The sequence below is a fragment of the Hyperolius riggenbachi genome, chromosome 6, assembly GCF_040937935.1.
Source record: "Hyperolius riggenbachi isolate aHypRig1 chromosome 6, aHypRig1.pri, whole genome shotgun sequence".
NCBI classification, from domain to species: Eukaryota; Metazoa; Chordata; class Amphibia; order Anura; family Hyperoliidae; genus Hyperolius; species Hyperolius riggenbachi.
The window spans coordinates 86,700,553-86,725,793 of record NC_090651.1 but is presented as its reverse complement, the minus strand read 5'-3'; the positions used below and the strand labels follow the sequence as shown (position 1 = coordinate 86,725,793).

Sequence of the window (25,241 nt, the reverse complement as noted above, 5' to 3'; positions counted from 1 at the left end):
CTGTGGCGCACCCTTCGGCAAAACTTGGGATTGCCATCATCCACAGGGGAGCCTCCACCGTGTTGGTTGGTTTTTCAGTTGAAAATCACTTGTGAGAAAGCATGTTTGTTCATGGCTTTTCCCTTAAATAAAATGGCTCCACACTGGCAGTGTTGTGGGAAATGTAGCGTATTTCCTTCCCGTTTGTAATGCCTATAGTGGTAGCAATGTGAAATACAGTTTTTATTCTGACATTCTTCTAGTGGTTATCTGTCAGAGAAAATGGGAATAGAGTCTGCTCTTCAGTCTTGGCATTGGTTCATGCATAGACTTTGAAGGAAAAGTACCTGCTGACATGGTGTTGCATGTGGCCATACTGTGAATGGAAGTCTGGGGTGGCTTAGCTTTCAGTAGCTCTCGTTAGGCCTGTCCAGAAGTATCTTTTTAATCCAACACCTTTTGGAATTTTGGGGTTTTAAAATACTCAAGCAATTTTCACTTGAAATTTGAAGGAGCTTTAAGTGAAATTCTACTTATTGATTATTTATTTTTACAATTATAAAAATGAGGTGGTGCTCTTGGCGTTAAAGTGATTTACCTGCCCCATCGTAAAGCGTAGACTCAGGTGTCTGGTTTGCTTTATACCGGGAACCCTTTTGAGGGAAAGGATTAGCAGGGCAGCCATGCAATTTACAAAGTTTTACAGTGTAACTGTCAGGCATAAAATCAATTGTTTGTTTTTATCTGGTAAACAAGTAATAAGGATGCTAACCAGCCAATCCAAAAGTTAAAATCACTATTACTTTTCTTGTTGATAAATGATCATTCCCCAGTTTACCTGACTCTTATTTGGTACACACTAAATTTGGTACACAAAAAGGAAGTTGCAGGGCATGCTGGGTTGTCCTGTTTTGCTTCTCTACTTCCTCTCAGACTTAACTAATGCAGCCTGATTGGCTGGAGCCTCTTTCCCTCCTGTTTTCCCCTCGCATACCACTGTTCATCTCTGATTGGCCAATATTTATCATGCTGAGACAATGCACTTTCTATAGTGAAGGGCGGGCAAATCGGGCAGAGGAGAGTAAGGGAGGAAATTACATCAGGATTGGCTTAAAAATAGCCACACTTAACATGGGAAATGCTAAGGATTTTTTTTTTTTTTACTGTAGAAAAATCACTAAAATCAAAACATGGACAGTGCAATACATATTTTATGTAAGTGGATCAAGTATTTATCTACTTGTAGGTGTTTTTTTTGTTTGTTTTTTGTTTCTGAGATAGTATGGCTGACAGCTCCTCTTTAAAGGAAATAAATATGGCAATAAGATAACAGGTGTCCATGTTACTCTCACTTCATATTCCCTTTAAATTATATGCAAAGATAAATTGTCCCTTTTAGTTACCTGGGGCTTCTTCTAGCCCCTGTAGCCTTGTAGGTCCCTCGCGTCCTCCTAGTCCTCTTCCTCGTTCTGCTGTGTAGCCCGGTACCTTGTTGTGCACTTCTGCGCATGTACTACTCCGACAACACACCTTTTTGATGGTGCCCCCGCATGCCCAATACGTTAAGCCTCGTAACCACTCATGTTCAGAATGCTCCCAGCCACTGGAGCGCAATCAAGCAGGTGTGGTTCCGGGCCAGCACATGCGCAGTACTATGCAACTTTGCAAAGTGGCGCAGTGTACCAGGCCGCTCAGTGGATAAAGGAAGAGGACCAGGAAGGCAGCGAGGGACCTCTAAGACTACAGGGGTTCGAAAGCCCCAGGTCTGTAATAGGGGACTCTTTATCTTCTACTCAGGTATCCTTTAAAGGGACCCTGAGCAGGTTCTAAAATCAGAATTTCCGCTTACCTGCGGCTTCCTCCAGCCCATCATTGACTGTGAGGTACCCCGATGTCCTCCTGGCTTCTCTCCCTGTCCCGCTTATTGGCTCTGTTATTGTACGACTTTGGCCTGAAGTCGTCAGGGCTGCTTTCCGCTTGGCCACTATGCATCATCACGCCGGTTGGCGTGAGAGTCCTGCGCATGTGTGGTTCACTAAAATTGAACTGCACATGCACAGGACTCTCACGCCGGCCTGCGTGATGTTGCGTAACGGCCAAGCAGGAAGCAGCCTTGACTACTTCAGGCCGAAGTTGTACAATAACGGAGCCGGCAAGCGGGACTGGGAGAGGAGCTAGGAGGACTCCGGGGGACCTCGCGGCCTGCGGTGGGCTAGAGGAAGCCCTAGGTAAGTGGAAATTCTGATTTTAGAAACCTGCTCAGGGTCCCTTTAAGGTAGAGTGAATGGAGGTGGTAGAATGAATTTCTATGAAATTGTGCATGCAAAAAACTCTGCATTACAATTTTTTTTTTTTTATGTTATTCAGCACACTAAAAAAAAATGTGGCTTTAAAATAATCTGTTGGCAAAAGTGAAAAGAGAGAATCTGAGGCGAAATGCTAATAGTCAGGTCCCCAGTCCTTTTCTTCTCTGGGTCAATATCCTTTGTCTGCTGTGTGGTGGTGAGGTCTGCCAGAAATTCCTCCTTGCTACAAATTTGTTTTGCGTTTAGTCTGTGAGCTGCATAACAGTAAATATATTTTAGTAATGTTGACCAGTAAGTGTGTAAGGGAAGGGATTCTTGCCTTATGGCAGATACCGGCTAATTCAAATCTCCCCCAGAAGCAACTAATCCACCTTCAAATCTTCTTGTTCCTCTCTTTTTGGTTTGTGTATTGCTAGCAAAACCCATAGTAAATCAATCTAGCAGTTTGGCAGTCAGTGTGCTGAAACAATATGCCATGTTAACTGAATTTTCATATGAAGATCTCAAGCCCACAATTGTGTTTTTGCAGTTCCAGAAGTCGTGTAATGATTACTGTTGTAAAAGTATTTTGTATTGAGATTTGGATTTGCTGTTTGAAAGCACTCCATTCAGTTGTGCAATCTACTCTAATGGATAGACGTGATTTCTCTTCCAAAAGCTAGATCGCATCTCTGCCAGTATCAGATGCATGCCACAAGTAACAAGCACTCTCATTGTGCTCATTTATCTTGGCTACATTTCCTGCCATGCATTGTTTTTTTGTAAAATGTTTTCTGATGGGATGTGTGTACACGGGACACCCCAGAATCTTGTAGGAGAGGAAAAAGCTGCTACTCCTCAGCACAGGTTATAGAACTGTGGCAAGATTGCCAGTCCTGGGCAGCACGGTGGCGTAGTGGTTAGCTCTCTTGTCGTGCAGCGATGTGTCCCGGGTTTTAATTCCAACCAGGGCACTATCTGCACAGAGTTTGTATGTTCTCCTCTTGTCTGCGTGGGTTTCCTTCTGGCACACCGGTTTCCTCCCACATACCAAAAACATTAGGATAAGATAATTGGCTTCACCAAAATTGGCTCTAGACTACGATACATATACTACACGATACATACGACTGGTAGGGATTAGATTGGGAGCCCCTCCGAAAGACATTTAAAGAGACACTGAAGCGAAAAAAATACGATACAATGAATTGGTGTAGTACGGCTATTTACTAGAACATTAGTGGCAAAGAAAATATTCTCATATATTTATTTTCAGTTATATAGAGGTGGCAGAGCTCTCTGTGACTTTGAAAGTCGTGGCTCTCAATGGCTCTTTTGCATAGATAACTGCAGTTTCTTACTCTTCCTGTACTGGAAACAATATTATACTTATGTCTCGGCTCCAAATGTTTTTCTTAGCTGTACTACGAATACAAATTATTATATATATTTTTTTTACGCTTCAGTGTCTCTTTAAATGGCAAGACAATAAGTACAGAAAATGCGGATATATGTAGTGCCAGTAAATAAGACGAATGCTATCTGCATTTCACGACTTTCAGAAATGCTTTAAAGCGTAACTGTAAAAAAAATAAAAATAAATGCTTACCTCTACAGGGGGAGCTTCTGGATGGTTCAAAGGCGCCCCTGTTCTCCGTAAACCCCTCCTGCACTTCCCTGGGACCCTTCGAACAATCTTTGACATCCAAGTGTGTTTGCAGCAGTGCTCCCCTCCGTGTTCGAGTGCGGCCACATTGTGCAGGTGTAAAGTACGGTCTGCACAGTAGCACATGGTTACTCATACATGCCTCTTTTCTCTAGGTGCACAAGCAGCTCCATGCTACTACGCAGCCACAACCCCACTGGGTCCTGTGCAGTGCGGCCATGCTTGTATGGAGGGGAGTGTGGACTCAAAGATAAGCATGGTCCTCGCCGGAAGGTGGTTGGGGCGGGGGGTGGTTAAGTCACAGAGTCTGGAGTTACTTATCTAACAAAGTTACGCGTACTATTAAAGTGAACCGAGCATCATTTTTAACACCCAGGGCAGCTCTATAGCAAATAAAAAATGCATTCTAAAAATGTGGTTTATTATTAAAAAAAACTTTAATTTTACCTCATTTTTTTACATCTAAGAGTTAAATTAGCCACTTTGTCCGACCGCAAAGGACCTGCGGTCCCTGAGCAGGAGATGGTGAAAACAGATAAGAAATTGCCTCTTTAGACTTAATTGACCACAAACAAACCCCCATTGTACTTCAAACAGAAAACATCAGTTACAGTTGAAGAATGTCACACCTAGCCTGGATAACAGCACTTGTAAAACAGCAGGGGTTGAGCTTCTGAACAATGTCAGCCCTTGCAGCTATTTGAAGCCAAGAGCTGCTTGGATCCCTTTAAAGTATACCTGTAAGAGAAAAAAGTGCCCCTATGGGGTATTGCCTTGCTCGCTCGCTCGCTCACCTCACTTGTCGATCCAAAAGAGGCTTCCCCCGTTGTCGTCCATTCCAGCGCTGGGAGCCCCGCAAAAGAGCTTGTTGATGCATGTTGGTTTCTCGTGCAGGCGTATTAGCTCCGTCCCACTTGGCTTTTTCGAAAAAAGGCGGACTGGATCGGATCCATGCCACTGCACCCTAGAGGAGCCTTTTTTTCCCCCTTTAATAAGTTAGCTTTAAATAGAACCTGAACTGGAAATAAAAAGTCAAAATAACAATACACAGGTCATACTTGACTCCTACAGTGGAGGAAATAATTATTTGACCCCTCACTGATTTTGTAAGTTTGTCCAATGACAAAGAAATGAAAAGTCTCAGAACAGTATCATTTCAATGGTAGGTTTATTTTAACAGTGGCAGATAGCACATCAAAAGGAAAATCGAAAAAATAACCTTAAATAAAAGATAGCAACTGATTTGCATTTCATTGAGTGAAATAAGTTTTTGAACCCTCTAACAATAAAAGACTTAATACTTAGTGGAAAAACCCTTGTTTGCAAGCACAGAGGTCAAACGTTTTTTGTAATTGATGACCAAGTTTGCACACATTTTAGGAGGAATGTTGGTCCACTCCTCTTTGCAGATCATCTCTAAATCCCTAATGTTTCGAGGCTGTCTCTGTGCAACTCTGAGCTTGAGCTCCCTCCATAGGTTTTCTATTGGATTAAGGTCCGGAGACTGACTAGGCCACTCCATGACCTTAATGTGCTTCTTCTTGAGCCACTCCTTTGTTGCCTTTGCTGTATGTTTTGGGTCATTGTCGTGCTGGAACACCCATCCACGACCCATTTTCCGTTTCCTGGCAGAGGGAAGGAGGTTGTCGTTCAGGATTTCACGATACATGGCTCCGTCCATTTTCCCGTTAATGCGATTAAGTTGTCCTGTGCCCTTAGCAGAAAAACACCCCCAAAGCAAAATGTTTCCACCCCCATGCTTGACGGTGGGGACAGTGTTTTGGGGGTCATAGGCAGCATTTTTCTTCCTCCAAACACAGCGAGTTGAGTTAATGCCAAAGAGCTCTATTTTGGTCTCATCAGACCACAGCACCTTCTCCCAGTCACTCACAGAATCATTCAGGTGTTCATTGGCAAACTTCAGACAGCCTGCACATGTGCCTTCTTGAGCAGGGGGACCTTGCGAGCCCTGCAGGATTTTAATCCATTGCGGTGTAATGTGTTTCCAATGGTTTTCTTGGTGACTGTGGTCCCTGCTAATTTGAGGTCATTCACTAACTCCTCCTGTGTAGTTCTAGGATGCTTTTTCACCTTTCTCAGAACCATTGACACCCCACGAGGTGAGATCTTGCGTGGAGCCCCAGAGCGAGGTCGATTGATGGTCATTTTGTGCTCGTTCCATTTTCGAACAATCGCACCAACAGTTGTCACCTTCTCTCCCAGCTTCTTGCTAATGGTTTTGTAGCCCATTCCAGCCTTGTGCAGGTCTACAATTTTGTCTCTGACATCCTTGGACAGCTCTTTGGTCTTTCCCATGTTGGAGAGTTTGGAGTCTGCTTGATTGATTGATTCTGTGGACAGGTGTCTTTTATACAGGTGACTAGTTAAGACAGGTGTCCTTAAAGAGGGTGACTAATTGAGTAGAAGTGTCTAACCACTCTGTGGGAGCCAGAACTCTTAATGGTTGGTAGGGGTTCAAAAACTTATTTCACTCAATGAAATGCAAATCAGTTGCTATCTTTTATTTAAGGTTATTTTTTTCGATTTTCCTTTTGATGTGCTATCTGCCACTGTTAAAATAAACCTACCATTGAAATGATACTGTTCTGAGACTTTTCATTTCTTTGTCATTGGACAAACTTACAAAATCAGTGAGGGGTCAAATAATTATTTCCTCCACTGTATGTAGTCTACTCCTCAATCTCTTTCTCCTCTCCTGTGTCCCATTTGTCCACTATGATCAATGGATTTCTCTGTCCTTCATTTTAAAAATGGCTATTACCCCATAACAGCTTCCTGGTCAGCACACTGTTAAACTGTAACATCCCCCACTTGAGCCATAGAGAAACATGGACATTACCTTGCACATTCAGTTGTTCCTGACAGCTGCTGGTATATTTCAGTTCTGACAAAATATAAATATACCTGCTCCCTAGTGCAGTGAATTCACTGCTTGTCAGCTGCCAGTCTGGAAAAGGCCTAAGTATGGCAGCCTCCATACACTTCTCACCTCTCACTTCAGGTGTCCATTAAAGGACAACTGAAGTGAGGTGTATGGAGGTTCCCATATTTATTTCCTTTTGGACAATACCAGTTGCCTGGTAGCCCTGCTGATCTATTTGGCTGCAGTAGTGTCTGAAATAACACCAGAAACCAGCATGCAGCTAATCTTGTCACATCTGACCATAATGTCAGAAACGCCTTATCTGCTGCATGCTTGTTCAGGGTCTATGGCTAAAAGTATTCGAGGCAGAGGATCAGCAGGACAACCAGGCAACTGGCTTTGCTTAAAAGGAGATAAATATGGCAGCGTTCATATCCCTCTTGTTACAGTTGTCCTTTAGGAGCAAGTCACAGCAGGAAAGAAAAAATACCAAAAGTCTTCCAGCAGGTCTGATTGCTGATTTTGGGGGACACTTAAATACACACACTGGATGGTTACCCCATAACAATCACAAACAGTTGTTTCAGACATTTGTGCTTATAGTTATATATTTTCCAATAAAAATACAGTTTGTATAACTTATGTAACCTATCGTATGTGAGACCATAAAAATTGCTGTAGTCCTTTTTCTACCTGATCTTAGGCCTCTTTCACAGTGCGACGTTAAAGTCGCACGTTAGAAAATGTTCCAACGCAGACTAACGCACAGCAATGCAAAGTCTGTGCGACATTCACAGTGTACACGTTGTAATGTGTAGCAATATTTAGAAAGTGCTGCATGCTGTGCGTTTTGCAATACATTTGCTGCGTTATTTGTGTTGCGCATGCTCAGTAATGTGTTTTTAAATGTAACGCATTCGCCGTTTTCGTTTCATCAGTATGCGTTGAAACCGGCGCTCCAAAAGACACATAACATAGTACAAAATAACGTCCAATTTTATAACCTACATGCGCGGCGTTAGGGGCACGTTGTGCGACTTTAACGTCGCCTCAAACGCACCATCCTACTGTGAAAGAGGCCTTAAACTCCAATGCCTTGCAGTGTGTAAAACCAAGCAATATTCCAGTTGTAGACCCGCAAGTGATTTTTACAAGGGCAGTAATATACTAATGTCATATGTTTTCATTTACCTTGTTATGCGTCCCACAATTTTATTTGCTTTAGCTGCTGCTGCTTGGCATTTAATACAGTTGCATAACTATTATTATCGACCAGTTCTTCCAAGTATGATGTCCCCAGCTGTATCCCATTTAGTTTATATGGTGCTATTTCGTTGGTACATCCAAGATGCGTGTTAGAAGCTGAAGGGTTTAATTATATATCTGGCATAATTTAATTATAAGAACAATGAAATTATTTTGAAAATGTCAGTTATCATTTTTTTTTCATTTTTTTCCCCCAGCCCTATTTGTTTTGAGATGATCGAGGAAGCCTACATGACGAAATGTGGACACAGTTTCTGGTAAGTTTCTGAGTGCGTTTTTGTTTTTCATTAACCCTTATCAATAAAATACTATTTCCTGATCACCTAAAAATGCTGGGAAATGTCTCTCCTCTATTGGTGTTCCTCTGTTCGGTGTGACATTGTTTCAGATTGACTGGGCTTTAAAGGGGAACTGAAGATAGAGGTATATGGAGGCTGCCATGTTTAATTCCTTTTAAGCAATACCAGTTGCCTGGCAGCCCTGCTGATCCACTGCCTCTAATACTATTAGCCGCAGTGTTCTCCCCAGAAATATTTTCCAGCCGGGTGGCATGAAAAAGTAGCCGGGTGGGGAAGGTCACGCTGGGTGCTGCTGGGTGAAAAAGGAAACTCTGAACGGAGAGAAAGGGTCACACTGGGTGGGGTGGATCATGCTAGGTGGGTAGAAGTCGGCATAATGTTGGGTGCTGGTTGGGGGGGGTAGTGAGATAACTTGATCAAGAGACAAAAATCGCATTGCAAACAATCCCAAAATGCTGTATGCAGTTCATTTGTGATTTACATACATCACAATTATAGTTTGAATGCTTCCTGAGAGAAACATTGTCATAGCGCTTCTGTTCACTGGCATTCAGCAAAGCTCTGTAAATTCCTGGAAAAGTATCTTAGTGTGAATGGGACCTTAGTGCCATAGCCCCATCATTACATATATGACCTGACATTCACCACTCTCTGCATGCAATGTATTGTGACTCTTGCTGCTGGACATACACTAGGAGCAGAGGAGTGCTGACTTAAAGAAAACCTGTAACAAAAAAACCTTCCCTGGGGGGTACTTTCCTCGGGTGGGGGAAGCCTCCGGATCCTATTGAGGCTTCCCCTGTCCTCCTCGGTCCCACGGCGGCGGAGATAAAGCTCCCCGAACAGCGGGGATGTAAATATTTACCTTCCCAGCTCCAGCGCAGTATCCGCTCTCTGCTCAGAGATAGGCAGAAATAGGCGATCGCTGTCGGGCCGGTATACTGCGCAGGCGCAAGTCACCTGCGCAGTGGAGCGGACCCGACGGAGATCGGCTTTTTTGCCTATCTCCGTGCTGAGAGCCGCAACAGCGCCCCCACTAGAGGCAGGAAAGGTAAATAAATCGGCGCTTGTCAGGCTTGTCGAGGGAGGATTGCCAAACACTTTGAGGGAGCCAGCGCTGGACTGCCTGCAGCTACAGGGGAGGGGGAAGCCTCATTGGGACCCTGAGGCTTCCCCCTCCCGAGGTGAGTATCCCCCAGGGGAGCTTTTGTTTTGTTACAGGTTCTCTATAAAGCTGATCACACAGGCAGGCAACAGAGTGGTGACAACTAGTTCAAAAAGCACAGTGATATGAGAGCATACAAGTATTCTGGCTGAACTCAATGTATGTATGGCCCTTTTCCACTAGCAGTCGCTAGCGTTCGCGCTGAACGCTAGCGATTGCTGAATCGCAATTCCGCCGTTTTCCCGAAGTTTGCGGCCGCGATTTTGCTATGCTATGTACTGCATAGCAAAATCGCGGCAAAAGTCGCTCCGCGGCGCGATCGCGATCAAGTAAAAAACGAATCGTGGTAGTGGAAATGACCTACCGCGATTCCTATGTTAAAAAGCAAACCGTAGCGATTGTAAAATCGCTAGCGGTTTGCGGTTTTGCGATTCAGCTAGCGCAAACGCGCTAGTGGAAAAGGGCCCTCACAGTGATTTTACAATCACTGACACAAAAGATGTCAGTCTGGCATGAAGTGCAGGGACACGGGGCAGAGTGAATGCTGCACCAGGTTCATATTACAGCCCTGTAAACCACTCAGCTCTCCCTTCACACTGAATGACCATCGTGGTGATATGTTAATGAGCCACACTTATCTCAGTATTCGGGACATTCCTGTGAAAGGACGGAGCTGGGAAGGGGCTTTGTATCTGCTGTACAGATAATTGAGAAGGAGGAGAGCTTCTGTCCACTGCTGGGAGAGATCGGGTGACTCACCAAAAGGAATAGCAATAGAGCCGTACGTTCTATTCTATGGTCGGCTCCAGCGAAGATCCCCAGGTCTGACTCATCTGTGCTAGGAGCTTCCCCCGCCCCTACTCGCTGCTGATAGGAAGGAGCTGAGGAGGAGGGCGGAGATGTGTCTCTGCACTCAGCGCTGCCTGTCTGATTCAACTACGCAGAGGAAAGAGTCTCTGCTTTTACACTCTGAGGCTAATCAAATCAGCCGGGCGGGAACAGAGACCCAGGTGGGCGCTCCGCCCGGCTAATAGGCTCTGGGGAGAACACTGAGCCGTAGCCCCTGAACAAGCACGCAGCAGATCAGGTGTTCCAGACTTTAAAGTCAGATCTGACAAGACTAGCTGCATGCTTGTTTCTGGTGTTATTCAGATACTACTGCAAAGAAAGACCAGCAGGGCTGCCAGGCAACTGGTATTGATTAAAAGGAAATAAATATGGCAGCCTCTGTATACCTCTTACTTCAGTTCCCCTTTAATAATCCTTTTTTCCACTGGAGCTGCTCACTCGTCCCATGCTTGGTTGTAGCCAAGCAACTTGCCTGTACATCTAGGACGATGACCAACATTTGTTCCACATGACTGTAGTCTAGCACAGGGCTGTGAGTGAATCGATAAAAAAATCACCCGACTCCTCAGTTTATGAAACCGCCAACTCCAGGTACCCAAAATCGATCCTTAGTCTAATACTTACCATGGCTGTGAAGTTGATAAAAAAATTACCCGAATTCAGTTTGAAACTCACCGACTCCAGGTACCCAAAATTGCTCAGACTCCTTGATTCCGACTTCTTAGTCTAATACCAGAGCTGTGGATTTGGCACAAAAATCATACTCTGACTCCTCAGCTTATGAAACCTCTGACTCCAGATACCCAAACATTGCTTTGACTCCACAGCCCTGGTCTAGGTTCTGTTTGGGGCTTTAGGACCCTGATAACTAGCTAATCTTGTGCAGTATACATGTTTGTAGATCAAATTTGGATGATTATTTTACGGTCATGTGTATTGTGTTAAGTCATTTAGGAAGCACTGAAATAGGATCATATCTGTATAAAAATAATATGGTACATCAATGGACAACTTTTCACTTCATGTATTTCTGTTTCCCTGCATGATTCTCCTTACCCCAGCAATTTTATGGATCTATTCAGACATATCTGCTTTTCATGGTATCCGTTGTCTCTCTTGCAGCAGTGGAACAAAAAGTCCTGTCTTGTACTACCTTTCTGGATGCTGCATGTGCATTGTATACCGATTGAAACAATAAAAATCTATAGAATTGGAATACATTTGTTCTGACTAGTACTTTCAACAGAAATCAGACGTAATGAATGAATTTCCGGTCTGCAGAGCAATCAACCCTAGTCTGTACTTAAATAAGATTGATTGTAAGACCGAAGTCCAGTATAGTGTAGTATGTTAGAACAAATAGAAAACTTCCTTAACGGTAATCCCGAGTCAGACTCGTGCCAGAAATCCACAGCTCAGAGCGGTAACTCCAAGTTGGATCAATGGGAGGTGTATTTCAGGAACTGGCCCGCGGCACGCCTGCGTATACAGTTCCCGACTGCGGGTTTGACCAGATCGAGAGGGGAAGCAGCCTTAGTCGAGCTAAAACAAGGCTGTGACCCCTCAGAACACTTCTCACTGCCACCACTAGCTGTTGCTAGACACGTCCACTCTGCTGTCGAGTGCTTAGCACGCAATCCACGTTTTCGTACTCGGGTCAGCTTTGCGCTTTAGGCCGAATACGAGAACGCCACACACAGTTGCAATCTTACACTGTAGTGAAGCAAAACCACTGACAGTCGTTCCGAACGATACTGTTAGACTTCCCACTTTGCTGTCGAGCGCAGAAGTGCCCCATACACACAATGCAATTACAATTTTATACGGTAGTGTTGCTAAGTCATACAATCAGGCATGGACTTATACACAGTTACACTTCAGTCTCTTCTAGGCTATGAGTGTTAGTTTAGTACAGCGGAAGTCAAACTTATTAAATAACGATTTAATATTCCAGGAAAAAAGTGAAACAATGCAGAAAATAATATATACAAAAGATGTACAAAAACAAAGTAAAAAGTTACAAAATAAAAGTTACAACGATACACACAAAGCTATTTGCTTACCAAAATAAACGTTACCAGCGTTGTTTGAACGTCATTGGCGGGAGAACGCCGCTTTCAACCAGTAGTCGGGCAGCCCTAGCGTCTTTGCTATCTCCAGAGCGCTACAAGTTGTGAAGGACCTGTGCAGGTTCTTATAGGCCCATTTGGTGCCTGAGGGTACAAGTCTCACAACTAACGCAATTTCCCAGACTGTGACATCACAGTCTGCTGAGCCCCTTGTCACATCTGGGCTAGCTGTGACATGCGAATTTCAAGGCTTTTCCTGTCACACTTTGCAGACTTCAAAGCACTCCTGTGTTCGTTCAAAATCCAATTCCCACAGGCAAACGTCTACAGTTCCACAGGTCTAGTCCATACATCAAAAAATTGGGAAGTGAGACTTTTCAACATTCCATCAGGCTGTCCTATGTAAATTACAGAGTTTCCTGATAGCCTATGAAGTTGGCAGATTCAATTAGTCCGATTGTCTTTTGGGACAATTGGGTGTCTTCATGTCAAAGAGTTCAAAAGCTGTGCAGACCACTCAATTAGCAGTGACCCACTCTCAGAGGAACTGCATACAGAAACTCAAAAGTACTTCCTATTGTCATACAGCAAACACAGCTTTCCCCAAAGCCAGAATGGCTATAGCCGACATCACATATAATACAGTCAGAAAAATGAAAGAAATATGTTCCTGTATTATCCTTAACATCATCAGCATCATAACTAGCTGCTATATTCCTGACAGTGTAATGTGTATGGCGTCCACAGTTCTATCTAGTGGTATAATTTTAGGGTCTAAAATCATGTTAATTAATTGCACTACTTTCAGACGCTAAAATCCAAAAATAATCAGGGAGGTTAAAGAAAAACGTCCCCTGGGGGGTACTCCCCTCGGGAGGGGGAAGCCTCAGGATCCTAATGAGGCTTCCCCCGTCCTCCTCTGTCCCACGGGGGTCTCGCTGCAGCCCTTCAAAGCCGGCCCAACAAATCCGACAGCCTGTTCAATATTTACCATTCCAGGCTCCAGCGGGGGGCGCTGTTGCGGCTCTTCTGATGGAGATAGGCGGAAATAGCCGATCTCCGACGGGTCCGCTCTACTGTGCAGGCGCAGAGTGGATACTGCGTCTGCGCTGGAGCCACGGATGTAAATATTTACATCGCCGCCGCTCCGGGAGGATTTTCGCTGCCACCGTGGGACCGAGGAGGACGGGGGAAGCCTCAATAGGATCCGGAGGCTTCCCCCACCCGAGGTGAGTACCCCCCAGGGGACATTTTTTTTCATTACAGAATTTCTTCAAGAAAGTTATTTTTGTTTTAGATTTTGAACAGAACAGTTGCCTTGACAAGCTGTTCCATGGCTGTGTGTGGACCATCCCTTTATTATTTCATTAACAAAAAGCAGATAACAGGTCTGCAGTTGATTTCATGTGTTGTATTTGCATTTGGAAGCTTTTGCTGTGAACTCTCAGTATGAGATCCAGAGAACTGTCAAAGCCAGTAAGGGCTGGTTCACACTACGCGCTTTTCATCGCATTGCTGATCGCCGGCGCTGTTGCTAATGTATCCCTATGGGATCATTCTCACTGCTGCTTTTGGGATTTGCATACATTGCAGCATGTTCTGGAGGCAATCTGTGGTGGTCTCATTTTGTTGAATGGGAATCCTGATGCGCTTCGCGGCAAAACTGCAAAGTGGTTGCAACTCGCGATTTGGGTTTGGAGTGTGAACTCCCCTCAAGCAGGTCACTTTTAAGGCCTCAGTCACTGTGGAGCATATTTTACTAGCAATTGCAGTCTGTCTGTAAATCGCTAACACTTGAAGAAGCGCTATGGCAATGCAAATCAGTGGTAGTGTTCACACTGTAACGGTTGCCAGCGATTAATAGTTTGCTAAAATTGCAAACCTGGTGCAATTTTTTTTTTAAATCAATTTTGGAGCAATTGCATTTCAATGACTAAACGTAATTGCTCCCAAATCACTTTCCTGTACATTGAAAAATCTAAGGAAAATTTCTTTGAAAAATGTTAGTGATTTTTCTGGCGTTTTGCGGTTCCCAGTGTTAATGGGGCCTAAAGCTGAGAATATGAAACAAACCAGTCAGAATTATTAGAAAAAATAGCAGAGACTATATCAACAATGGTACATCCTTTAAAAGTGGACCTGAGCTCTTGCACAGGACAGAAGGGAAACCGTAATCTCCCCTGTATGTATTTAGAGAGTTTAGCCTGTCTGTTTCCCCCTCATCTGTGACTAATCACAACTGTAATTTGATCTCTCAGCTGTGTCAGCTAGCTGCCATGGCAGAGGGTTAATTGGTAAATACAGGATGTTAACTATATGTCTGCTTCCGTGAAAGCAGGAAGTAGACACACTGCAGTATTTTGCAGGATTTGAATCAGCTGGAACAAAGAAATGTTTTTCTATAAAAGTGGTTATGTGTTGTGTATCTTTTTAAAACAGAGACTAAGTTCTGAGTTCAGGTCCACTTTAAGAAGTAGGCATGTACTGATCATCTCGACTATGCAATAAAAAGCATGGCCCATCAAGCAAGACAGTTTCGGAATATAATTATTTTTATAGTGTAGATAAAACCCTTCACAACATCTAGCGGCTAGCCAATACCACTTTTTCGGAGGTTGACGCATAGTCGGAAACTGCAATTAAGAGAAAGTGTTATGACCATAAATATAGAAGGTTTGCTACAAGGTGTTTGCCTCCAGTGCAGGGAAGCCAGATATAACTTTGCCAGACAAGATTGTAAAAATTTCCCATTTGTAACTATTATCCTTGTATGGATCCTTTAAAAGAAGGGCAAGGAATGGCTCATGATTTGAAGCATACCACGTCATCTGTGAGACATGGTGGAGGCATCGTCATGCATATATGGCTGTCATTAGAACTGGGTTACTTTTGTTATTTGACAATGACTGCGACAGTTTATAGTGTGCATGTAGTCAGCCAAATGCTTCACAGCATGGTTAACTTACAGCTTGCAGTGCTAGTGTCTCAGGAACAAATCCTAGTGAGGACACTATCTGCATGGAGTTTATGCTATTCTCAGGTTTGCATAGATTGTCTTTGTCCACTCATACTTTCAAATCCCTCAAACTTACTACAATGGAATACCTTTATGGCCTAGTGCACACCAAAAACCTCTAGCAGATCAGCAAAACGCTAGAGGTTTTTGAAGCAGATTTCAGAGCGATTCTAGGCATGTTTTCTAAACATGCCTAGCGTTTTTTGGAGGGTTTTTGTGTATCCGATTACAAATATTGCTACAGTAAAGCTGTTACTGAACAGCTTCTGTAACAAAAACGCATGGAAAACAGCTGTGATCTAGCGTTTTACAGAACTGTTTTCCACTTTCCTATACTTTTTAACATTAAGGCAGAAACGCCTCAGAAATCTCAAAAAATGCTGCAGCCCCTGAGTTTGCTTTTGTGGAAAAACGAACTGCTCTGGTGTGCACCATCCCATTCACTTTCATTAGCCAAGCAGTTTTCCCCCTGCAAGCGTTTTAAAAAATGCTTCAGAACCGCTATCGTGCACCAGCCCTACAAACGCCCGTAACATTTCAAAAATATGACCAATGTACCACACACATACAGTCCTGGCCAAAGGTTTTGAGACTGTCAAAAATATTAGTTTTCACAAAGTTTGCTGCTAAACTGCTTTTAGATCTTTGTTTCAGTTGTTTATATGATGTACTGAAATATAATAATTATAAGCATTTCATACATTTCAAAGGCTTTTATTGACAATTACATGAGATTTATGCAAAGAGTCGGTATTTGCAGTGTTGGCCCTTCTTTTTCAGGACCTCTGCAATTCAACTGGGCATGCTCTCAATCAACTTCTGGGCCAAATCCTGACTGATAGCAACCCATTCTTTCATAATCGCGTCTTTGAGTTCTTCAGAATTAGTTGTTTTTTGTTTGTTAACCCGCCTTTTGAGGAATGACCACAAGTTCTCAATGGAATTAAGATCTGGGGAGTTTCCAGGCCATTGACCCAAAATTTCCACGTTTTGGTCCCCGAGCAACTTGGTTATCACTTTTTCCTTATGACACGGTACTCCATTGTGCTGAAAAATGCATTGTTCTTCACCAAACTGTTGTTGGAATGTTGGAAGAAGTTGCTGTTGGAGGGTGTTTTGGTACCATTCCTTATTCATGGCTGTGTTTTTTGGCAAACTTGTGAGTGAGCCCACTCCCTTGGATGAGAAGCAACCCCACACATGGATGGTCTCAGGATGCTTTGCTGTTGGCATGACACAGGACTGATGGTAGCGCTCACCTTTTCTTCTCCTGACAAGCCTTTTTCCAGATGCCCCAAACAATCGGAAAGGGGCTTCATCGGAGAATATGACTTTGCCTTAGTCCTTAGCAGTAGATTCACCATACTTTCTGCAGAAGATCAATATGTCCCTGATGTGTTTTTTTTGGAGAGAAGTGGCTTATTTGCTGCCCTTCTTGACACCAGACCATCTTCTAAAAGTCATCGCCTCACTGCGTGCAGATGCACTCACATCTGCCTGCTGCCATTCCTGAGCATCCACTGCACTGGTTGCACTCTGATCCCGCAGCTGAATCCTCTTTAGGAGACGATCCTGTCGCTTGCTGGACTTTCTTGGACGCCCTGAAGCCTTCTTAACAGGAGTTGAACCTCTTTCCTTGAAGTTCTTGGTGATCCTATAAATTGTTTATTTAGTTGCAATCTTAGTAGCCACAATATCCTTGCCTGTGAAGCCATTTTTATGCAACGCAATGATGGCTGCATGCGTTTCTTTGCTGGTCACCATGGTTAACAATGAAAGATCAATGATTTCAAGCATAACCTTCCTTTTAACATGTCAAGTCTGCCATTTTAACCCAATCCGCTTGCCATAATGATCCCCAGCCTTGTGCTCATCAACATTCTCACCTGAGTTAACAAGATGATTACTGGAATGATCTCAGCAGGTCCTTTAAAGAGAATCTGTATTGTTAAAATCGCACAAAAGTAAACATGCCAGTGCGTTAGGGGACATCTCCTATTACCCTCTGACACAATTTCGCCGCTCCTCGCCGCATTAAAAGTGGTTAAAAACTGTTTTAAAAAGTTTGTTTATAAACAAACAAAATGGCCACCAAAACAGGAAGTAGGTTGATGTACAGTATGCCACACATAGAAAATACATTCATACACAAGCAGGCTGTATACAGCCTTCCTTTTGAATCTCAAGAGATCATTTGTGTGTTTCTTTCCCCCTGCAGCTATCTTCCACTGAAGTGTCAGGCTGTTTCTTCCTGCTGAGTGCAGACAGCTCTGCCTGTATGTAACTCCTCAGTATGTGAAAGCCCAGCCAGCTCAGAGGAGGATTTATCCAGCTTGTAAAAGATAAGAGAGAAGAGAGAAGCTGTCCTAATCTAAATAGTAAACAGGCAGTGTGCAGAGAGGGGCCTGGAGGGGGGAGATGCATCACAGAACCACAATACTGAAGAACTTGGCAGCCTTCCAGACACAGGCTGACAAGTCTGACAAGTCTGACAAGAGAGAGATAAGTTGATTTATTACAGAGATGGTGATAGTAGAACGTGCTGCAGTAAGCCAGAACACATTAGAATAGCTTTTGGAAATTGTAGGATGATAAAAAACAGGATGAAATTTTTGTTACGGAGTCTCTTTAAAGATAATCTATACTCTAAAATTCTTACAATAAAAAGCATACCATTCTATTCATTATGTTCTCCTGGGACCCTCTGTGCTGTTTCTGCCACTCCCTGCTGAAATCCTGGCTTGTAATTGCCAGTTTTAGGCAGTGTTAAAGAGGAGCTGTTAGGTATAAGGTCTCAGAGAAAATAAACACATATATCAGTAGCTAAAGATTGGCTGTACTTACATTACAGTGTTCTCCCCAGGCTCTTTTAGCCGGGTGCTGCACCCGGCTAGATTTTGTGACCACCCGGCTGTCATCGGCTCACCTCCTCACCTATTCCTATGCTGTAAGCACAGTTGCCCTGCATTTTCACCTCGCCCCACCCGGCTACTTTTTCATGCCACCCGGCTACTATTTCATGCCACCCGGCTGGAGAAAAATTCTGGGGAGAACACTGCATTACATATGCATTTCACTGTCCACGTTTGGATTTCACAGAATTTGTATATAGTATATGCAGAGAATGATGCTCCTGACAGCTCATGGCAGGTTCCATGTTTGTGAAGCCAAATGTGTCGTCATGTCCTGCCTGCTTCTGATCACAGAACAGCTCATACTGAATAACACTAGTTTGCAGTGAATATTAATGAGCCATGTGGCTAGGAACAATAGCGGACTCCTGCAGTGTACGCTGCCCCGAGATTTATCTGTGCTGTGGCTGGACTGAGTTTTAGAAGCTGCTGAAACTTGATCCCGTCTTCTCCTTAGCAGCCGAGGGGAGGGCCCCAGAATGCTTTGCAGTATGTTATGCGGCTTGCGTCCTGCTTAGGTCTAAGCTGTGCTGATAAGCACACATCAAAGGTAAGAGAGATCTTTATCTTCAGTAATGTCTTTTTGGCTTCCTTCTAAACTGTTTAACACAGGAGACTAGAGGTTTAAATTAGCTTCTGCAGCCTGACAGTTACTCTTTAACAAACAAAAGACATGGCTGCTAACCAGAGTGTGATAGGCTGAGAGGAGCTTAGTCTGTGACTCACACAGAGCCTGCAGGGGGGTGTGGAGAGGGTGTGTATAGCTTCTATCCTATCACATCACAAGAAGAGCAGCACATTCCTGCCTGAGCCTGACAAAGCCATCAGAGGAAAGAAGATTAGATTATATAACAGAGATAATACAGCCACTGTGCAACTAGGAAAGGCTGCAGTAAGACAGATCACATTAGAACAGGTATAGGAACTTATAGGATAGCAGAAATAAGGCTGAACATTTCGTTAGTCTCCTTAATGACTGCAATGAAATGCAGTGGAAAGGATTTTTTTTTTTTTTTTTTGAGATTCAGTTAATTTTCACGGCAAAGAAGGACCATGCAATTCATCTGAACACTCTTCATAACATTCTAGAGTATATGAAAATTGCTATTATAACACGCTGCGTAATATGTTGGCGCTTTATAAATACTATAAATAAATAATTTCCAATATTTTTGACAGTCTCAAAACTTTTAACCAGGACTTTATGTTCAATTTTTCCCCAATTATGATAAAAATGATTGGAAACTCTGAGAAAATTGCTAGGGAGTGTATATTAATAAATCTAACACACCATACAATCTTTAGAAAAATTGAAAAAGAATTTCCAGCATTCCGGATCAATAAAAGGAGAAAAAAAAAAAAAGGAAATCAGATTGGATTTTTCAGTCGAATAGAAAAAAAAGTTTGTTTTTTTTTATTCCTCAAGAGATCCGATCATATTTATCGAATTGCCATAAAATCTGATCATTTTATTGTATAGTGTGTGGCCACCTTTACACTATGGCTATGGTAGGACATACAATTGTGAGCTCTGCTGTGTGACAATTGGTGCGTGAACTGTTCATTGCTTTATTAATTCATAAATGATGATGGGGCTTTCTTAAAAAAAACAAAAACAAAAGATATGCACCCAAAGCATTCAAACTTATAAAAAAAATACTGTACAGTGAAATACTCTTTTAGAGGCAGAATGGGTCACCCGACCTCAATACAACTGGGCATGTATTTCACTTGCTGAAGACAAAACTGAAGAGTGAAATACCAATGAATCGGCAACAAGTGAAAGCTGGTGAAGCATTGCTTATCCATGAAACCCATCATTTGGTATTTTCCATGATTGTAACACTCCAGCCAGTCCTAAACTGCAGAGGCTTCTCAAAAAATATTGACAATAGTTAAAGCAAACCTGAAAATTTTTTTTACAGACCACTGTTGAGGGCAGCCTTTGGATGTTCCCTTCTTCCCTGATCCTCTGCTGTCAGCAGGGACTCTCTTCTACTCGCGGCTATGCTTCCCACTGTGCAGGAGCGCGGCCACACTGTGCACGTGACAATAAAGTTCACACCTGCCCATTGGTGTAGAGCCACTCATGCATGGAATATAAAGCCATGCATGGGCCGTACTTTGTGCCTGTGCAGTACCGCTGCTCTTGTACTTGGAGTGGAGTGAAGCCGCAAGCAAAATTTGATGCTATTTGACCTGTTAGGTTAGAACGGCTGAGATGGTAACGCTGTCTATAATGTATCCTTATCACCAGTTACCGTACTTGTGGAGCTGTGCAGTACAAGATTGCTTTGGTGGAAAGAATTGTATCGCCACTGCCTAGGAAATGAAAAAACCTCATCAAGTTGCACGAGTGCAGAGAGAAGATATATATGTTCCTGTTTTGTGCAGACTTGTGATCTAGTGAGACAGAAAATTCCGGTCATCTTTAGCATAAAGTTGTATACTTTTCCAGTAGCTTCGTAAGGGGATGATGCTGGTAGTTGCAGTAATATTGCAGTGCACAGAATTGCACAGCAATATTATCCTTACTACTGACACTGTGTACCGGTGTGGTTGGATAGTGTACTGGTTAAGGGCTCTGCCTCTGACACAGGGTTAAGCCTGCATCAAGTCTGTAAGGAGACCTTGGGTAAGACTTCCTAACATTGCTACTGCTTACTGAAAAAAGAGGCTAGATAGTGTACTGGTTAAAGGCTCTGCCTCTGACACAGGAGACCAGGGTTTAAATCTGTTTAGTAAGGCTTGGTTCACACAAATCTGCATTTCTGGTCCAGTCCTATCCTGTCAGTTGTGCATCAGTTTTGCATCGGTTTTCGATCAATTTTACCTCACTGGACCGTAAATGTACACCTTTTATGTGTGAACACACCCATATAAACACATACAAAACTGTCAGGACTGCACTTGACCAGAAATGTACACCTTTTATGTGTGAACACACCCTTAGCCAGCACCTATTCAGTAAGGAGACCTTGGGGAAGACTACCTAACACTGCTACTGCCCACTGAGCGCACCTCAGTGGCTGCAGCTCATGCGCTTTGAATAGGCCAGGAGAAAAGCGTACTTTAAATGTTCTGTGTCTTGTCTTTTGTCTGCTGCGAGCTATACTCGACTAGTAACTGTTGCTTTGGAAATGTGCGTTTTAATAATGAGTGTTGCCGTTAGTATCGCGTGTTACCTTAGCAAAGTCACACTAGTCAAGTACTTTGGGTCGTGCTATTAGCATAACTCGCGGTACACAGTGTTGGTAGTACGGGTAATATTGCCATTCGTTGTCTGTGCACAGCAGTATTACCATAAGTTTGTGCATCAAGCCCCAAGTTTCCTACAGCAAGATATAGCAGCTGCAGGCTGACGTTCAAAGGTAGTATTTCATGGCATTCAGTTGCAGAAATAGCATTGTGTGGCGGTGATGTGTTCTACAGATTACTGTACTAAAGCAGAATAATCCTTCAAGTTACTCCTCTTCAGTAATCCTGTCCTATTTCCAGAGAAAATACCTGCGTGTGTCAGCACAGTGCGTGAGCTTTGCTTTCCTCACAGGCTCGTCTTCTCGAACATTCCTTCTTTCTGCATTCACTTATCAGCTAATAAATACGCGGTGATACTGAGCTGTGAAAATATCTGCCTCATTGCCTGCTATTCTTCCACGGACCGCAATTGCTCAGGAATTTGGGGGATAAAGTTCGCTACATTCCATTTGTGGAATTTTTTTTCATTATAGTCGTCTGAGCCAGAACCTGTTTATTTTGTGGCTGTGTAGCCATGTTGAAACAAATTTTTTTTTTTTTTTTCGATTTTGATTTCTGTGAAATGGTCTTTCATAGAACCAATTTCAAAATGATTTGACTCTTTTGTTTTGTAGTGCCGGCCAGTACTCTACATCCTGTGGTGTAGGATGACTGTAATGATGGGCCTTGAAGGAGTGTTTTGGAGCATGACCGTTACAAGGCATATTGAGTTGTGAAGGCCAGAATATGCTTTTTTTTTTTTTTTTTTTTCTCCTTCTCTGCCTCCTATTTTTTTTTTTTTTACTCTAGTTTGTGAAGCATGTGCACATGCATAAGCTTCTTAAAGAGGCGCTGTCAGCCATACTATCTCAGGGGGAAAAAAACACAAATATATAAGTAGATAAATACTTGCTCTACTTAAATAACATATGTATTGCATTGTCCACATTATAATTCCTGTGAATTTTATAAAGCAAAAGTATAGAATACTGTGGCTATTTTGAAGCCAGTCGTGATGTAATATCCGCCCTTAGTCTCCTCTGCCTGATTTGCCCGCCCTTCACTATAGAAAGTGCATTGTTTCAGCCTGAGAAATGTTGGCCAATCAGAGAGGAACAGAGGTGTGGGAGGGGAAAACAGGAGGGAAAGAGGCTTCAGCCAATCAGGCTGCATTAGTTAAGTCTGAGGGGAAGTAGAGAAGCAAAAAAAAAAAAAAAAAGACAACCCAGCATGCTCTGCAACTTCTCTTTTGTGTACCAAATTTTCTGTGTACCAAATAAGTCATGTAAACTGGGGAATAATTTATCAACAAGAAAAGTAATAGTGATTTTAACTTTTGGATTGCCTGATTAGCATCCTTATTACTTGTTTACCAGATAAAAATAAAGAATTGATTTTTGATTTTATGCCCGACCGTTACTCTTTAAAGTAACCCTGTATCAAATCTGACACAGTGGTTACTAAAGGAAAGTCTGTTTTTTGCTCAGCCCTACGGTCTCCCTTATAGTGCTCTTGTATACAACCAAGGTGATAGTGGATTGTTTCAGCTCATTTAGCATTAAATGCAAAAGAAAAAGACATTCATATAGCGAGAAAAATATAAATCTCACTACTCGCTCCATAAATTTGAAGAAATTTATTCATCCTTATTTAAGCAGGGACGTATCCCATAAATACAAAAACAGACAACCAACGTGGACCAGTAGCTGACAATGGCAAGAAATGATGTGCAGCAAGATGACAAATATCTGACACAAGGGCCAGTCAATGTATACATATACCTTTTGCATACTGTATGTAGATAGAGCCTGACGAGGCAAAACCAGCTATGCGCATGAAATCTACAGTTACAGCAAGAGAGAGGGAAAGTAGAAGTATGTAAAGAGTCATTCTTGCAGCAGATTATTTTTCTATAGTGCTGGAAAGCCTTCAGAATTGGTCTTAGAATGGTCTGTCCTTTCTCGCTGCACAATGATACAATCTGAGACAGTCCTTCAATAAAAGATATTGCAAAACCTTCCTTATTCCTGGAAGGAGAAGTTAGGCTGTCATTTTGGATGCAATGAAAAACTTTTTATCCATTTCCCCCCCCCCCCCCCCCCACCAAAAAATATACATATAAAAGTGTTATTTTGGGGGGGGGAGGGAAATGCCTTTTCCAGGATGATCTTGGGATTTAAAACCTAACATTATCTACAGCTCTATTCAAAGGTTAAAAACCCATAATAATCTCATCAGTTAGTCCTTTTGGTGCAGAAGTCCAAGAGTTGGTCTGTATGTTTTGTGAGGTAACTCAGCAGCTTTTCTTTGGACTGTAGATTACACAGAATAGGTTTATAATGCTATGGATGGACAGATGCACTTTGGACTGAGTGTACATTAGGCTACAGATTGCCAGTGTTGGAGTTTGCAGGGTCTACTCCAGCATCTCAGAAGTAGAAACCTATTAATTGGCAAGTAGGTGAATTTAGCTTATAAGAGCACTTATCCGTTAAAGGTACTGTAAAGTGGATACAAGTATACTGTATAGAGTTCCTTGCTATATCTATAAAGCGTTTTTTCGTGTACTTTGCTGTTTCTTACCTTGTAAAACGAACTATCGGTGTCCAAAGATATATTCTAATCTCTAAATTATACTGTATAGGAGTAGATGAGTCTTACCTCCATAAAAGAACAAACCACGTGGGTAAATATAATGGTTCAATGATGCACAATGAGACAACGCGTTTCACGGGTGCTTGCCCACTTGCCTAAGTTTGCAGCAGTCATGGGTGTGGGCTTATGGTTTTCCCCGGAGGAAGTTCTACCACCAAGAACCACCTTGAATCTTCAACTTGGCTTGTAAAAGTTTTTCTCTTCTGTAACCAGCAAGCTGGAAACTTTCGAAATTTAACCACAGTGACCAGTCTACACCTCTATCCAGCCTCTCTAGCTCCCTTCTCGCACATGCAGCTCTGTAGCTCTGCACAGGCCTTCATTGTGCCTGTGCAGTGTGCCTGCATTTGTTCATGGACCGGAGTGTGGCTGTGAAGAAGAGGACCTGGCAATCAGCGGAAAGGCATGCCCCTTACAGAGGAAAGTATTCTATATATATATATATATATAACAAATTGTAACTGTCTTTGACCAGTCTGGTTTTTGGTCCACTGCCTGATCTATCAAAATGCGGGGAATAGTGTGATCTGAGGATATGACCTGAACCCACCTCGGTTGCGTAATTTTCAAGATTTTCTGCACTTAGTTAGGAGGCCAATAACCAAAGCCCTGGACACCAGGACCCCCAAATTCATTTGTGTTGCACACATTTGCATGTGAAGTTTCAGCAGTGACTTTGCACTGGTATTGCCCTCTGATGGAGCAATGCAGGGGTTACTGGGATGTGGCAGGAAGTCATGGGAGGGGGTAGTTTGGAAAGCTCGGCTTGCATTTGACAAGGCTGATAATGCTCCAGGATCCATGGCTATGTGGCCATATGGGTGAGTCACATGACTGAAGTTGAGATCTCCTGAAGATTAGGGAGTAGGTGGAGCATAGATGGTTACATTTCATGAAAATGGCCTTTAAGGCAAAGCTGAATATCCTTTATGGACATTGGAATTGCATATTGTGTAGAT

General features: G+C 42.9%; 1 protein-coding gene across 1 annotated transcript in view; it reads left to right on the top strand.

Annotated features, from left to right (window-relative positions):
- Window positions 1-25,241, top strand: part of COP1 (COP1 E3 ubiquitin ligase) — a 319,426-nt gene that overhangs the window by 7,801 nt on the left and 286,384 nt on the right. The window contains exon 2 of the mRNA XM_068239628.1: window positions 8,278-8,337. Within this exon, the coding sequence (XP_068095729.1) occupies window positions 8,278-8,337 (60 nt within the window). The remainder of the gene's footprint in view (window positions 1-8,277; window positions 8,338-25,241) is intronic.